The 14298-nt window shown below is 39.8% G+C and overlaps 1 protein-coding gene across 1 annotated transcript in view; it reads left to right on the top strand.

The window, feature by feature from the left end:
* LOC146785798 (ceruloplasmin-like) overlaps window positions 1-14298 on the top strand; it is a 252009-nt gene that overhangs the window by 193372 nt on the left and 44339 nt on the right. Inside the window, exons 14-15 of the mRNA XM_085635073.1 lie at window positions 3440-3568; window positions 9434-9540. Of these exons, the coding sequence (XP_085491199.1) occupies window positions 3440-3568; window positions 9434-9540 (236 nt within the window). The remainder of the gene's footprint in view (window positions 1-3439; window positions 3569-9433; window positions 9541-14298) is intronic.

The raw sequence follows: 14298 nt of genomic DNA, 5'->3' as shown, positions 1-14298 counted from the left end.
ATATGACGCTTATGTATTTATATTGAATGTATTTTAATCCACGTTCTCTTTCTTACATCAAGCTTAGTCAAAGACAGTCATTCTTTTGTCACAAAGGTATGCAGGTTTTGCATTGTCACTAGTTTTTTTTAGAGGTTGCACACACCTTGACAGACTGTCATATGGAACGTGAACAAATGTACTACTAGTTTTTATTGTCATACATGTTGTAAAGGGGTTTTGTTCCATTTTCGACTAGTCCATGACACGGGCAATTATGCGTAGGTTACAGTGTTTCCGGATAAATCAATTTACGGGTTTTACCAGTACGCTTTCGAATCTACCTGTCTACAAGGTGTATCTATGCAAAGGTTACAGTCCTTTCGCATGAATCAATTTTATGGGTTCCGACTCAAAACACTCAATTTTATGCAAGGGTTTCAGTCCGGTTGCATATGTGGGGGTTCCGACCCACACACACTGTCAATTTTATGTAAGGGTTTCAGTCCTGTTGCATAAGTGTGGGTTTCGACCTGAACACAGTTACGTCTTCGGTGCACGTTGGAGTTTCCCACACAATGTTTGCTTTTACATTTATTTTAGTGTAGGTAGTGTTTCCTGTTTTGTGCACAACACATCGCTATTTTGAAGAGTTTTGTCAAGGGTTCTTACCCATCCAGTTTAGTTCACATACTTAGCTTACTTTATTTTGAATATATTTCAAATTTTCAATGCTAAGTATGCTTTGTTGAAATTATATCTTATTTGCTATTTTGCACTGTTATCTTTGCATTACAATTTTTGTCATTGCTGTAAGATGGTGGTGTTTAGAAGGGGAATTACTCTTGTATTTTCTCTTTGTTGTTTCTATGTTCTTTTCTGTTTCCTTCTGAGTTCTTGTGTTGATTGTGGATTCTGCATTTTCTAGGTTTTTACCGTGTTTTCTTTTCTATGTCCTTTTCTGTTTCCTTCAGAGTTCTTGTGTTGTTTGTGGATTCTGCATTTTCTAGGTTTATACCGTGTTTTCTTTCTTTGTGTTTCCACATCCTGTAGCTCTAAGTTTTGTTGGTTCATTCCTCTTCTGCTTTTTTACATTCCTGTTCTGGCCAGTGGGTATGTATTGGGGCAGTCTTTTGGAGTTTCTACATTCGTTTATTTTCCCGTTGCAAGATGGGATGATGTTTCTATCGTTGTTTTTCTATGTTGGTTTCTATGTTGGAGTCTTCTTTCAGGTTATTTTCTCCATGACTGTTCTCACACTGTTTTCTATAATCGTTGTTCTCTTTGTTTTCTATAATCACTATGGTGTCACATTCTATGATCGTTGTTCTCCTTGTTTTCTATAATCACTTTGCTGTCACATTCTCAGGTTCTCTCTTATGTTTCTAGTTTTCTGTTTTTCGGTAAAGAAAGGGAGATATGTTATATCTTGCTAATGTTGATGCAATGCCAGTCTACCACCAGTGGAATGTTCATGTGATGATGCAGTCAGAATGTTGGGAATCTCCAGTGAGTAATGTCAGTTGACTGGGGCTGAGCTGCCTGCTGGCTGCTCCTGGTGGGGTCTTTATCTGATCTAGACTTGGTCTTTATACTATCTTAATCTAATCTACTTGGGATCCTGTTCCATCTTCAAATAAACCTACCTGAATCATCACAACAGAGTGGACTTGATTACTACAATGCACTTACTTGCTCTTCTTCATCATAGTTCAAGCAACCATTTCTTTTTACAAGTGTTGCTTTTAATTTTGAAATTCGCATTCCCAAAAAAGGCTATATATAAATATACTTGTTCTTGGAAGATACTAGTGCACGCCAAGAAAAACACTTGCCGTGCCTTTAAGCTCAATCTGTCACAAAAAAAACAGGCTAGGAATCGATTTGTGTTAAAAGTGTGTTGTATCCATAACAAAAGAGATATGTTAATAACCACAGGAGTAATCGAAGATTGAACAACAATTTAGCATTCTGACAAAACAATTGTGTGAAACTCCTTTAAAGTTGGTGTACTTGTATATTGTGGGCACCATTGTCATAAGTGTGTCTAGCCCTTGGCTAATGCTTAGTACTAGGACTATATTGGTATTACTTTACATTTTATTTTAATTTATCACTACTGATGTCTGAGAGCTCTTCCTCTAAGACTGCTGTCACCTGCCTGCTTTCATCCATGAACTCAATTACTTCTTCATGCACTTACTTATTCATTCAATTGCCCATGCACTTGTTATTTCGACCTTTCACCTATGCACTAAACGATTTATCAAGCCATATGCTCACTTAGTCATTATCTATACACAAATTCCTTAACTCATATATCCATCCATTCATACACTCGCTCATCCATCCATCCAGCTACCTACTGCCTCATTGTGAATATTCTGAAACTCAACCAGAAACACTAATGCCCAGATTTACAAAAAAAGTCATGCAACGCAGCAAGACAACTTGCTGAGCTGTGCAGTGTGACCGGGAGAGAGCAGTAATGTGCCATATCTACTAAGATATGATGCATTCCTGCTCACTTCCTGCACTAGCACACTGTGAGCTGCCTAGCACCAATGCAGGCACCCTTGAGCCATGGTGCAATGGTCTGTGTGTTACAGGCAGGAAGGGATACCTTTAGCTGCACAGGTTTCTTATCACACAGTGAACGGTCCTGGATGCTGTGTGGCATTCAAGGTGGTCAGATTGCATGCCACCAGCTCACGACCAAATATAAAGACCCCGGCAACAAAACGCCGAAGGCAGAAACCACCTTGGTTAGGGAACAGAAACTAAAATCTGTGGTCAGAGTGGAAACCGGGGAAATGAGCCGGAGAAGGAAGTCTCAGTCGGGCACCCAGGAGTGAGTCTGAAAGAGTGAGCAGAACTGCTCTGTCCAGCCGAGGTAATTAGGCAGCTATAGATGAAAGGGGGTAGGGGAAGGAAAACCTAGCAGTCAATGATAGGCTAATGTGCAACATACTGGAAAGCCGGGATTGATGGGGAATGGCAATAAGGCAACTATTTGGTGTCTGATACACCCTTCCTGTCTTATGTCTTCTCATAGGACATTTGTGACAGTAGGCGGGGTCCACAGTTGTGGACTTTAAAACTTTCATGAGCTATTGGTGTCATAATAGATCAAATACCACCACACCATACTTGGCCTTTTTGTGCTTGTCCTACCTGGAGCATGTACTGGCTATTTCTTGTTGATTACACTGCATTATTTCCATGTGCACCTCAATAATGAGCTTGTAATACCTTGTGCATTTTGGTTTAGCATTTTTCTTGTTCTTGTTCAAGCTAACTGTCCAATGCTCTGTGAAGAAGCTCCATAATGAGGACTTCACTTTTAAATAACATTGCTCATATCCTTCAGTTTATAGTTTGAATTTGTAAATTGCTTTGTATGTTTAAGTACTGCATTCATGATCCCCGCCTTTACTTATTCTTTTCACTTCATTGACAGGACCAATGATTCGTGCAAAAGTTGGACAAAAAATTATCATTGTTTTTAAAAACAATGCGAGCAGACCTTACTCCATCCATGCCCAAGGTGTAAAGACAGACAGTTCTACGGTTAAAGAAACAATGCCAGGTACCCCTTACCAATCCCTTCTACATGAATGCATCTGTAGTTGAACAGATTACTTGAGGTGCTACTTATTTTGCCAGGTAGATTTTTTTTCTGCATCTATTAACCTCAACTAGAAAAGCCTTTATGATGGTGGTCACTGACATTTAACCTATGACCTTATTCAATGCTTCCTGCTGAGTTTTTCAGCAATTACCAGGTGATGGCGATGGAAATGAATCAAGGTGATCTAAAAGGAAGGTCATAGGATCAGGTGAATATGGATCATAAACACGGAAGGGAATCAAGCCAATGGTGATGTCAGAGTAAAAGCAAGAAGGGTGGAGGCACACCTTGGCACTTGTTTCAGTTAAAATCATGTGTTAGAGCATTTAATTTTATGGTGTTCTGGATTTAGTTATTCATTCATTTATTTATGTATTTTTTTAATTAGGTTAACAGTTTTATAGAGTGCTAGACTCTGAAATTTATGAGAGTGCTTTACAGGCAACCAGTGGTATACCAAGGGTGGGGAATCACCCCCGGCGGCATGAATTTTGGTGGCGGTGGCCAACCCGCTCCCCCCTTTCTTATGGCTGCCACGGGGCAGCAAAGGCCGGGACTGCCACAGGTGGTAAAAGGCCTAGCTATGCCACAGCAGGGAACAGCGATTATGTAAAGGTCTTTCATGTAACAAAATCTAAGAGAAGAAAGTCAAACTGAATGTCAAACGGATAGCATAATAAAGGTAAGATCACTCATGAAGATTGAATTGGTTACAACCACATGAGTAACCAGAAAGAAGGAAATGGGAAGCCAGAGAGCTCAGAATGAAGGGAGAGAGGATGAATGGGGATGGGTGGTGGAAGAGGTAGCAAAAGTGAGAAAGATTGAATGGATAGAGTAGGGAACGAGTTATAGAGATGTGAGGAGGAAAGTAACAAAGAGAGCGTGAGTGGAAGAGAAGAGGGGGCACGGGGAAGAAAGATTCATGGATACGGGGAGAGACAGTAGATGGCGAGAGACAGGCAAACAAAAAGAAGGGAAGGAGGAGAAGAGGGTAGAGAAAGGAATGAGCTAAGGGAGGGGTGAAGGAAGAGGAACATCGACTGGCAAGTGGAAGGCAGAGAGACTGGTAGTACAAGAATAAAGGCAAAGAGCAGAGTCAGTCAGGAGAATGATAGGAGGTGGAGAGAGACATCTGATGGGAAGAATGAAAGTAATGGACCTGAAAGGACAGAAGGAAGAAGGAGGACATGACTAGTAAGGGATGTCACGGAAAGTGCTAGAGGAGAGAGTTGGAGGAGGAGGGGAAGAGGAAGAAAATGGTTGAGAGGAGAGTAAAATGAGAGCAAGTGGACTGAGAGAGAATCTAAGAGGGTTTGTGAGACAACAGATGTGGAAGGGCACAAAGCAAGGACAAGATGACAGAAAGGGTTCCGGAGGGAGAACTACCAAGGGTGGGGCTCCCATGGGTAAGAACTGCGCCTAAATATCTAGGAGTTAGGTTGATGGAAATGGCCGAACAATATTTGACGCTTAACATCGGAAAGGTAATTGAGGGACTACGAATCTTGGTGCGCTTTTGGCGAGATTTGCCTCTGTCCTTTACGGGAAGAATAGCCCTCTCAAAAATGGGCGTCCTGCCCAGATGCCTTTATACAATGCAACACTCTTTTTTAAAGATTCCCCCAACACTTTTTTACTACATTAGATAGACTTCTGACCGACAAGCTGTGGGGGCCTAAGTGTAAGCGGGTGAGCTTGGCCACTCTCCAAAGAACCTTGCAGAATGGAGGGCTAGAGGTTCCTTGTCTGCAATTTTATTACGTAGCTTCTCAGCTGCAACATGTGGTACACTGGTTAGATAATGAGGGGAACTGGGAGAAGGCCCTGCTGGCGAGGACCTACAGAAATGAAACACTCCCTGAATTGCTAATGACGGGGGTACAGATACCGTCAACGAGCCCACATATCATACATCATGTGGCAGAGGTTTGGGAGTTTGTCGTCCGAAGAGTGCTGCAAAGGGCCCCATATCCCCCGGATATGCCCCTCTGGGCTGTTTGTCCCTTTCTCCCGATCTCCACATCTATGTCTGTGCGTAGATGGTGGGAGGGGGGATGCCTTACCCTGGGTGACATATACATTAATAAACAATATATCATGCGCAAACAGGTGGTTGAGGCCTTTACGTTGGGCCCAGGACAGTTCCTACAGTATACAAAAATATCCCAGGTAGCTAGAGAGATCTGGCCGATGTTCCCCGAAGAACCCCACGTGTCCAGGGTGTTACAGACCCTGATAGCGATATCTAAAGGGCGCAGATTGATATCCCACCTATATCAAGCTATTCGGGATGATAAGACGGTCCGGGCGCTGCCGATTCAGGACAGATGGAGACACTGGCACTGGCAGAGGGCACTATAACAGAAACTGACAGGACCAAAAACCACGAGGGGGTTAAACAGGTGAGCTCAAATGCACGGTTCAAACTGATCCAATTTAATTATATACACCAGACATACCTCACACAAAAGATGTAAGGTGATCCGCATGAAACAGGTCAGGCACGATGAAAGGCTCGAAGATGATCTGAGGGCGTGGAAGGTGATGATAGAAGATCTTAATAGTTATGGAAGAGATGAGGAACCATGGGAGGGGGCTACTGGAATTGTGCGGTCGGGTAGTGAGCCGGGAGATAACCGACGGATATAGGAGAACATACATGATTGAGGTGCTGGATGACGCAGTGAAATGTACAATTAGCAGACACCCAGATGCTATATTATAGAGACGTATGCCAGACAGGGGGGTTGGGGAGGGCTAAAGCTATAGGTTGGGGGTTACGGGAGTTCGGGTAATTTGTTGAAGAAATGTTTTTGAATGTACTAAAGAACTGGACAAGGCAGATAGGCTCTATAGAACAGGGGATTGATGCCACAGAGCCCACGTCGATGGGGCTAGAGTGTTCGTTATGAAACTAATACGAAGCTGTGGAACGTAAACAGCCCATCAATCCTTGCGTCTATGATTATATGACATAATTTAGTGTATGACTCCGAGAATGTATAAATGTCTTGTGATAACCATGTTAAATGTTAATAAAGATATATAAACAAAAAAAGATGAGAGAAAGGGGGAATAGAGGATGGAAAAGAGCCAAACAAAAGAGGAAGAACAATAGGTATAAAAAAACAGAAGTTGAAACGGGAGGCGGGAGTCTTACATGACAAATATTTTCAGAAGAGATTAGATTTTAGGTGCTTGCAGAAGGACATCAGTGTGGGTTTTAATCTCAAATCCATCAGGAGTTATTTACACATAAGTAAACCTGAGAATGACTGCTGTTGAACATGAGCAGTTTTAAAGGAGGGTGATTCAAAAAGAGAGTTAATTTTGCCTCTTGAATCTCTGAAGGTACCCAATTGTTTGAGCAGTCTGAATAACTGAATAAGTAGGGCGGGACGATGAAGTGGACAGGTTTGGAGGCCAGAGAACCCAACCAGAAAACATTATCTGGACAAAATGTCTGATAGAAAATTCTCATCGTTCAACTGCAGACCATTCTTCTCAAACACTTCATCTTTTTCCTCTTTCAATGTGATTGTCTATCATATTACTACAAACAAACTGTAAAGTAGCCTTATTGACATCCTCAACCAAGTTAATTCTTGTGTAAGTACTTAACTGATCTTCCAAGATCAGTCAAAACATTTGACACTTGGATCTACAAGATCCTTTTCATTGCCTGCAGTCATTCTTAATGGTGTAAGCACACACTACAGCCTAGAAAATTAGGATGTGTCATAGTTATATTTAACTGTAGCACCATATGCTGCAACACTTTTCTCTTTGTTGATAATATCCTCACCACTAAAAATGTACGTGATGGAGCCATGTTTTACTACTGTCCTGTTTTCATTGTCCATGTCTCTGCCCCTTTGGCTTGCATGCCCTGCAGAGGCACAAGCCTTTTCCAGAGAAATCTAAATATGAGAAAGTCGGACCTGATTCATTCGGGTTTTTCAAAATCGCCTCTCACAGCATTGGATTTAAATACTAAGGATATGTTCAATTGAAATCCTGGGCATTTAGCAGCTTGCAGCCCTTTTTCTCTCACATCGGCCTTGTTTCCCTTAATCATGATGGACCACTGTGTGGCTGCTTGCATTCATCATTCTTCTGTCCAGAAGCCTTGGGGCCCATCGTTTCCCATCCCTGCTGTTTTGGCTACAGTGGGCAAGGTTGCTCCCTTTGTCCTGATGAAGACCCCTCCTTAAGGAATTATCGGTTCTTCCATTCGCATTGGGGTCGAAACGTCGACTTTTCACATCAATCTGTACTCCAGTTTCATCCACCCTTAGATAATGGGAATTTGTTTACTGTATCGTCTGTCAGTTGATTATGCTAGATTAATATAGAATATGTTTTAGACAGGTTTTTCTTCCATTCATTTGTAAATATTGTAATTTCATTGCACTGTTTTTTTTCATTCCCAACCTTCCACGGGCACTCCTCTGAGCACTTGCTTCCATCCGCTTGTTTTGGAGCACCTTTCTATTATAAGTATGATGTACAAAGTGATTTTTTGGTACAAAAAAACATAAACTTGAAAAGTAGATTTTCTAAACTTTTCTGAAAAATCATTTCGTCTGGGTGCTATAGATGTTTAATGTTCAAGAGATTCCGTTTGGACCAATCTTGCTTTTGCAACTTACCTGACCCAGGTCCCGTTGATTTTTGGGTTCCCTATTGTTTTGTAATGGTCTGAAATGGATACACAACATGAAGTACCACTTTATCAAAAATGTGGAAATCAGAAAAATTCACCAGGATCCTTTGACTTGCTAACTGTATTATTAGCAATTCCTCTTTTGCATTAGCTAAATTACATATTGTTATTAGAATTCCCTCATTAACAGAAGCACCTACCAATGTAATTTTGAAGGGTGTCTACTGACTGCCTGTCAAGGAAAATGTTTAATTCAAGATCCAGGAACTTATGACTAAAGCCTGCAGAACAGAACCCACCATTGCTTTTTTTAGACATCATCACCGGGCACAGGACTAAGGCTTGGATTACGAGTCAGCTGGATTCATGAAGGGGTACTCTGTGGCTAGAAATAATATCTCTGCACCTAAATCCAGCTGCTATGGCTTAATCCCCTGAAATGGGGACTACTCAAGTAGTCCCCTTTTTCTAGTTGAAATTCAGCATGCATGGGGATTAATGTTCTCATTTAACACCTGCTATCAGCAGGTGGCAAATGAAAGTGGGAACTGTGTGGGTGAACGAAGGATTTTGGGGTGGAGAGGGCATCAGAGTAGGCGTGTGTGAGGTGGAGTGAATGTTATGTGCTCCCCTGTGCAATAGAAGAGGATTTGGGCAGCGACCAAGGTTTGGTTGAACTTGCACACCGATCCCCGTGTAATTTTTCTGGCTGCATTTTCCAAGTCTTCTGTTGCTGCACCTGGCCTGCTATTAGTGAGTAGTAGATATGTATCCCAGTACACCCCAATTGTAATCGGGCCTGGAGACGACTCGTCTTGTCTAGCATAAACTTGATCAAACAATGCACATTTAGACCCCTCAACTACCGAGAACAGATGTCTGCCTGGACTCTCAGGGGATGTCTGTTGATTTGCAAGTAAAGCTACACCTGTGTTCTTATGTAGATATGTAGATATATAAATATAGCTATAGCTATAGATATATAGCTATAGATATCAATGCACAAGTAAAGGTCTGGGCACTATACCATTGGACTTTGATACACAGGATGCTCTCCAAGCTGCTGCTGTCCCAACAGAAGCATGCAGTGTTGTATCTTGTAAAGGCTGGTATTGACACATAACATTAATCACTGTTACTTTTTAATAATTCAGGAGAAGTGGAAACATATATTTGGAAACTCCCAGAGAGATCTGGCCCCGGAAAAGGTGAATGTGACTGTGTGACATGGCCATACTTTTCAAAGGTGGATCAAGTGAAGGTAAATTAAGTGTGTCTTCAGTTTCTATCCTGTACTGTATTTTGAGACGTGTTTAGTATAAAAGGAAGGAAGGAAGAAACATCCTTTCCCATGGTGTGAATTGCTTCTTTTATCTATTGATAAAGCAGAAGTGCTGTAAATGTTATACTCCTTCACAATATCTCTAATACCAGGTGTGAAACTTTTATTACATCTAAGAGTTTGAGTCCATAGAAACTCAATAACCACTTTCTAATATCTGGTCTTTCGATAGATCTTTGGAGAGCTAATAGGACCTAAATAATAAGAGACAGATGCTATTTCCTTCATGAGGACCTATAATGAAGAAAAAGCTTAACCAAATATAACAGTCACAGTATGCATCAATGTCAAATAATTAAATAATAAGTCTAACTCTGTATACTTTTCAAGTCACTTTTATCTAAATCATCAGAATATGAATGGTCAATACACCAAATACATTAGTAATGTCAATTCAAGATATGTTCAATGTTACAGGTAAAATCACAATAATGAAATATAGTTCATGGCAAGCACATCAAAAATTAAATTACAAGTATGAGGAGATACAGAGAGAGAAAAACAAAGGAAACAATACATTGCAATATCAGTAAGCAATACAAGATTCATACAAATCTAGAGTCAATGAATTAATGCACAGTGTGCAGTAGTCAGAAATAGCTAACCCTTCAGCCAAGAAGGTATAGCTTGAGCAATATCACCAGCCGATGAAGTGCAAGGTAATCAGGTTCGGACTGACAGAATGTAACGCCCAGTATTTGCAAGGAATATAGCCAGCCAGAGTAGCATAGAGAGAATACAGTAGCAAAAGGCTCTCTTCTCTTAGAAACAGCTACTGTCAAATTCTTTTCCCATGGAAAATAATTATACTGATAAAACTGGATTCTTATCTTATCGTATCTTACCATCTCTAAGAATCCTCAGGTCGACTGAACCTTTTTACCTGCTGAATAGTGTGAAGGGAAGAACATCCAATTTCTCTATATAGGCAATTAACTTCAATTTATACTCCAAAGATCACTGACTCCGAATTCCAAATATAGGGGTTTATTACAAAGCCAAAAATAGTAGCACACACAAGCACCTCATCACGAGGTTAAGAAAATAAATGGCCACTAATACAAAGAATATCCTACGCAGGAGTCTCATCCGACTCAGAATAAGAAGAATAGTTAACTCTAAAGCATCAGGCAACCAATAACTGCTCCAATCTCTATGTTAGACTTCATTAACCTAAAAAGAAAAAGCAATTAGTCTATCCCTACACTATCTCTAAGGTGACCTCCCTACTTAGCATTATTCCCAGGCAAGAGAGGAAAGGTGTCAGTAGTGAAGACTTCCTTAGAAGTGCACTCACTTTTCTTAAATCAATAGCCAAAGCTATAGAGCTCATTCTGAGATGCTCCTTCTAGCTTCCCATCTAATCCTCAACTGCTCCACCCTTCAGGTACTAATACAAAATCACAAAACAGGATAACACGCCCTTGTTACACCTCTTCGGCCAGCTCTTCGTTCTCTATTTTTCCATCGAAACTCTTACTTCATCCAAAGACCGTTGGAGTGACCTTGGGTCCCAGACACCTTCTCTGTCGAAAGTATCGTATCTGCATTCCAGTGTACTTCCATGTTGGCTTCTCCTACCATCTTAACTCCTAAAACAAAGGGTTAGTCTTCCAAACAAGCTATGTGTCCTTGCACCTGCAACAGAAACGAATAATCGAAAAACTTTCCACTTGCAGAATTCGCTAACTGCTTTTAACTGAGAGCCTTCCCAAGGTAACACTTTTCTGTCTACAATATTCAGCTAACATGAGAAACAAATAAGCCTTTCTCTTAAACGTATATGCGATCAGGCCTTTACACGTTTAAACACACAATTCTAAGATCACATTATAAGCATTGATTTCATTACACTTCCTACATGAATAAACAAAACTATACGTGCAGACTTTAATATGGAGCACGTTTAAACCTAATGTGTCACATTGTACGTGAACTAATTCAATATGCATCATCTAAAATACTTTTTCGATTAAACACTACATTGATCTCCATAAATGAAATGATTACATTTCTATTCGCACTAATGTATGCTACTTTAAAACTACATTTCTAATGACCACACATTAATACATTTCTCTAGATATGCGGGTGCGGACTACCTGTGATTATGATGCACCCCTACAATTTTCTGAATAACATGGCGCTCTATCAATACCACAACATTTTCATAAACCAGCCCCCAAATGTTTCATTTTCACAGTTCCACACAATTCTATTGTTTAAGTTCATGAGATGATCATTCTCTAGGGTATGTCATCCAGAACTTTAACAAGACAGTCTATTGTTAAAATGAAAGATGTCATCACTCCATGGAAGTAGGAATGGAATATGAAATTTCTTCATGTCTTCATGCTCGCTTCCACATCAGCTTGCAACATAGTCAACACAATTATTCATAGAAAGAAATACTCTAACGGTGAATAGGAAATTCTAGTGATATGCTTAGGACAACTAAACAAATAAATCAGCAATTTGGAAATAATGAAGGAGAAAGTGCTTTCATTCTGAGGTCTAGTTCAACAAAAGGAAAATAACTCTAGCATGGATTTGAGGCCTTCATAGGAAAAACATAAATCTTCATTTTTCTGAGGAATAAAACACACAAATTACTATTTGAGAAATGAAGAGAATACATAAGAAAACGGAAATTAAGAATTCATTATTCTACTTCGTTTCAAAAGCGTAACCCAATTTCAAAATATGAGTTATTATTTGAATCAAATAATTCTCTTGGTTTGAAGCAAAAATATAATCATGAAAAAATGTACTCTAATCATTGTTATTATTATTATTTATCAACATTCTACTTATAATTTTTATTTAGCACATTTGTCAACCTTCTCTCTCGTATCCTTTTAGTTCTTCTAAAATACTTCATATTTTCTATGCTTTCTGCACGTTGACAGTTGCAGCTTCTGATTACTACACGTGTCGTGCCTTTCTTGCACATTTTCACGTTGTACTTTCAAAAGTCTCCCATGTTAATAATTTTCACACTGCTAATTATGTTTATTAATAATACCCTTATGAGCAGACTTGATCAAACATGATTATTCTCAAAAATCATGCCCCATCAATCCCTCATCTGATGGCGATTCAAGCCATCACACAATCTACATAATCTGATTATGATCTGATTGTTTTCAGAATGCACTTTTTCTCATTTGCTTTAGTCTAACACCCTTTACATCTCTCAATACCTCATAGTAAGCTCCCTTTTTATGTTCTAACTCTATTTCATCTCTTTTCCTTTTTCCTGCTCTTCATTTTGTCTTTTGCTTTACACTTACAACACTTATATGTCAGTATTACTATTAATATACCAGCAGCAAGAGAAATTATTGGTGTTAGTATTCATCCTAACAAGCTGATACTTATCGCCGAAAAGTAATTATCTATCGAGGAAAAACTCTTACCAAGTTTCTCCCTTGCACCACCAACTTTTAATTCAGTTAAATCATTGTGCAAATGTGTAATATATCCCTCAGGTCTCTGCGTTTGTCAGGGATGTATTGCTTCCTTTATCTATCCTGGCAAATTGTAACAATTACATGCCACCCAAACTGTCTCACTGTGAAGTTATGTGTTGCTTAAATACTGGAAGATGCCCAGGGTATATCTGCACTGGATGGAAGTCTGCAGGATAGAATTTGTGGGTCTTGATAACAAGGGCCATGGTAATTAACCCCCAACAATAAATCTGACGTATTGGCTTTGCCACTGCATGTTCTGCTGTGCCAGGGTGCCGCCTAGGCAGGACAGTGCCCACTTAAGCAGTGATTAAAATGCCAGAGAACCCCAGTTTTGTATAAACAAATAAGCAAGTGGTTAAACAAAAGGAAAGTAGGACAAATATATTGTACCTTCTCTTGTGCTTCACATTCAGTCCCAGCATCAGCAATAACACAGCAGCTGATTTCAAAACATGAGAGATAACCATCAATGTTTCATAGAGGATAACCCTGTGCCACCAGCAAAGGTAATCGAGGGGGTGGCATAGATACTCCCTTGCTTTAAGCAAACCAGCACATTGTACAATGACCAAATTACATTAGTGTTGGTGGCAAAACTGCATTTCACAAGCCAAACTGGCTTTTCATTTCATGCCAATTAGCATATAAGTATCGCTATTTAAGTTCTTAGGAGGGTCACTTGCAGTAGTAAACATTATGCATATATTTGCATAATACTGTAGACAAAGTTCGGGAAATGTACATTACTGATGCTAAGCATAGGCATCATTAATGCAGGATCTTGTTGGTAAAGCAGGAAAGTGGAATAATGCACCTTGTGTGTTTACAAATTGAACCTCAGACTATGCCGCCTGTCATCCTTCAGAGGCTGATAAAATGGGTAAAACTTTATTGGCTAATAACATCTATTTTTAGCAGTTAGATATTAAAGTGCTGCTAATAAGACCAAAAGCACACTTTGGGGCAGGCTCTAATAACTTCACAACTATGAGCTGAACAAATTACTTACAATTATAGTACTCATTTTTTTAATTGCTAAATTTGGCAAAGTTCCTGATTTTTGCCCTCTAAGAAGTTTCTCGATTTACTGTCCCCTGACCAAATACCTTTTTTTTGTCAAAATTATTTTATTGCAATTTCAAAGAATTAACAACTTGTGAGACTTAATTCAGCAGTACAATAAGCCAAGAGTGGTAAGCAG

The sequence above is a fragment of the Triturus cristatus genome, chromosome 11 (genome assembly GCF_964204655.1).
Source record: "Triturus cristatus chromosome 11, aTriCri1.1, whole genome shotgun sequence".
NCBI classification, from domain to species: domain Eukaryota; kingdom Metazoa; phylum Chordata; class Amphibia; order Caudata; family Salamandridae; genus Triturus; species Triturus cristatus.
This window is presented reverse-complemented; position numbering and strand designations above follow the sequence as displayed.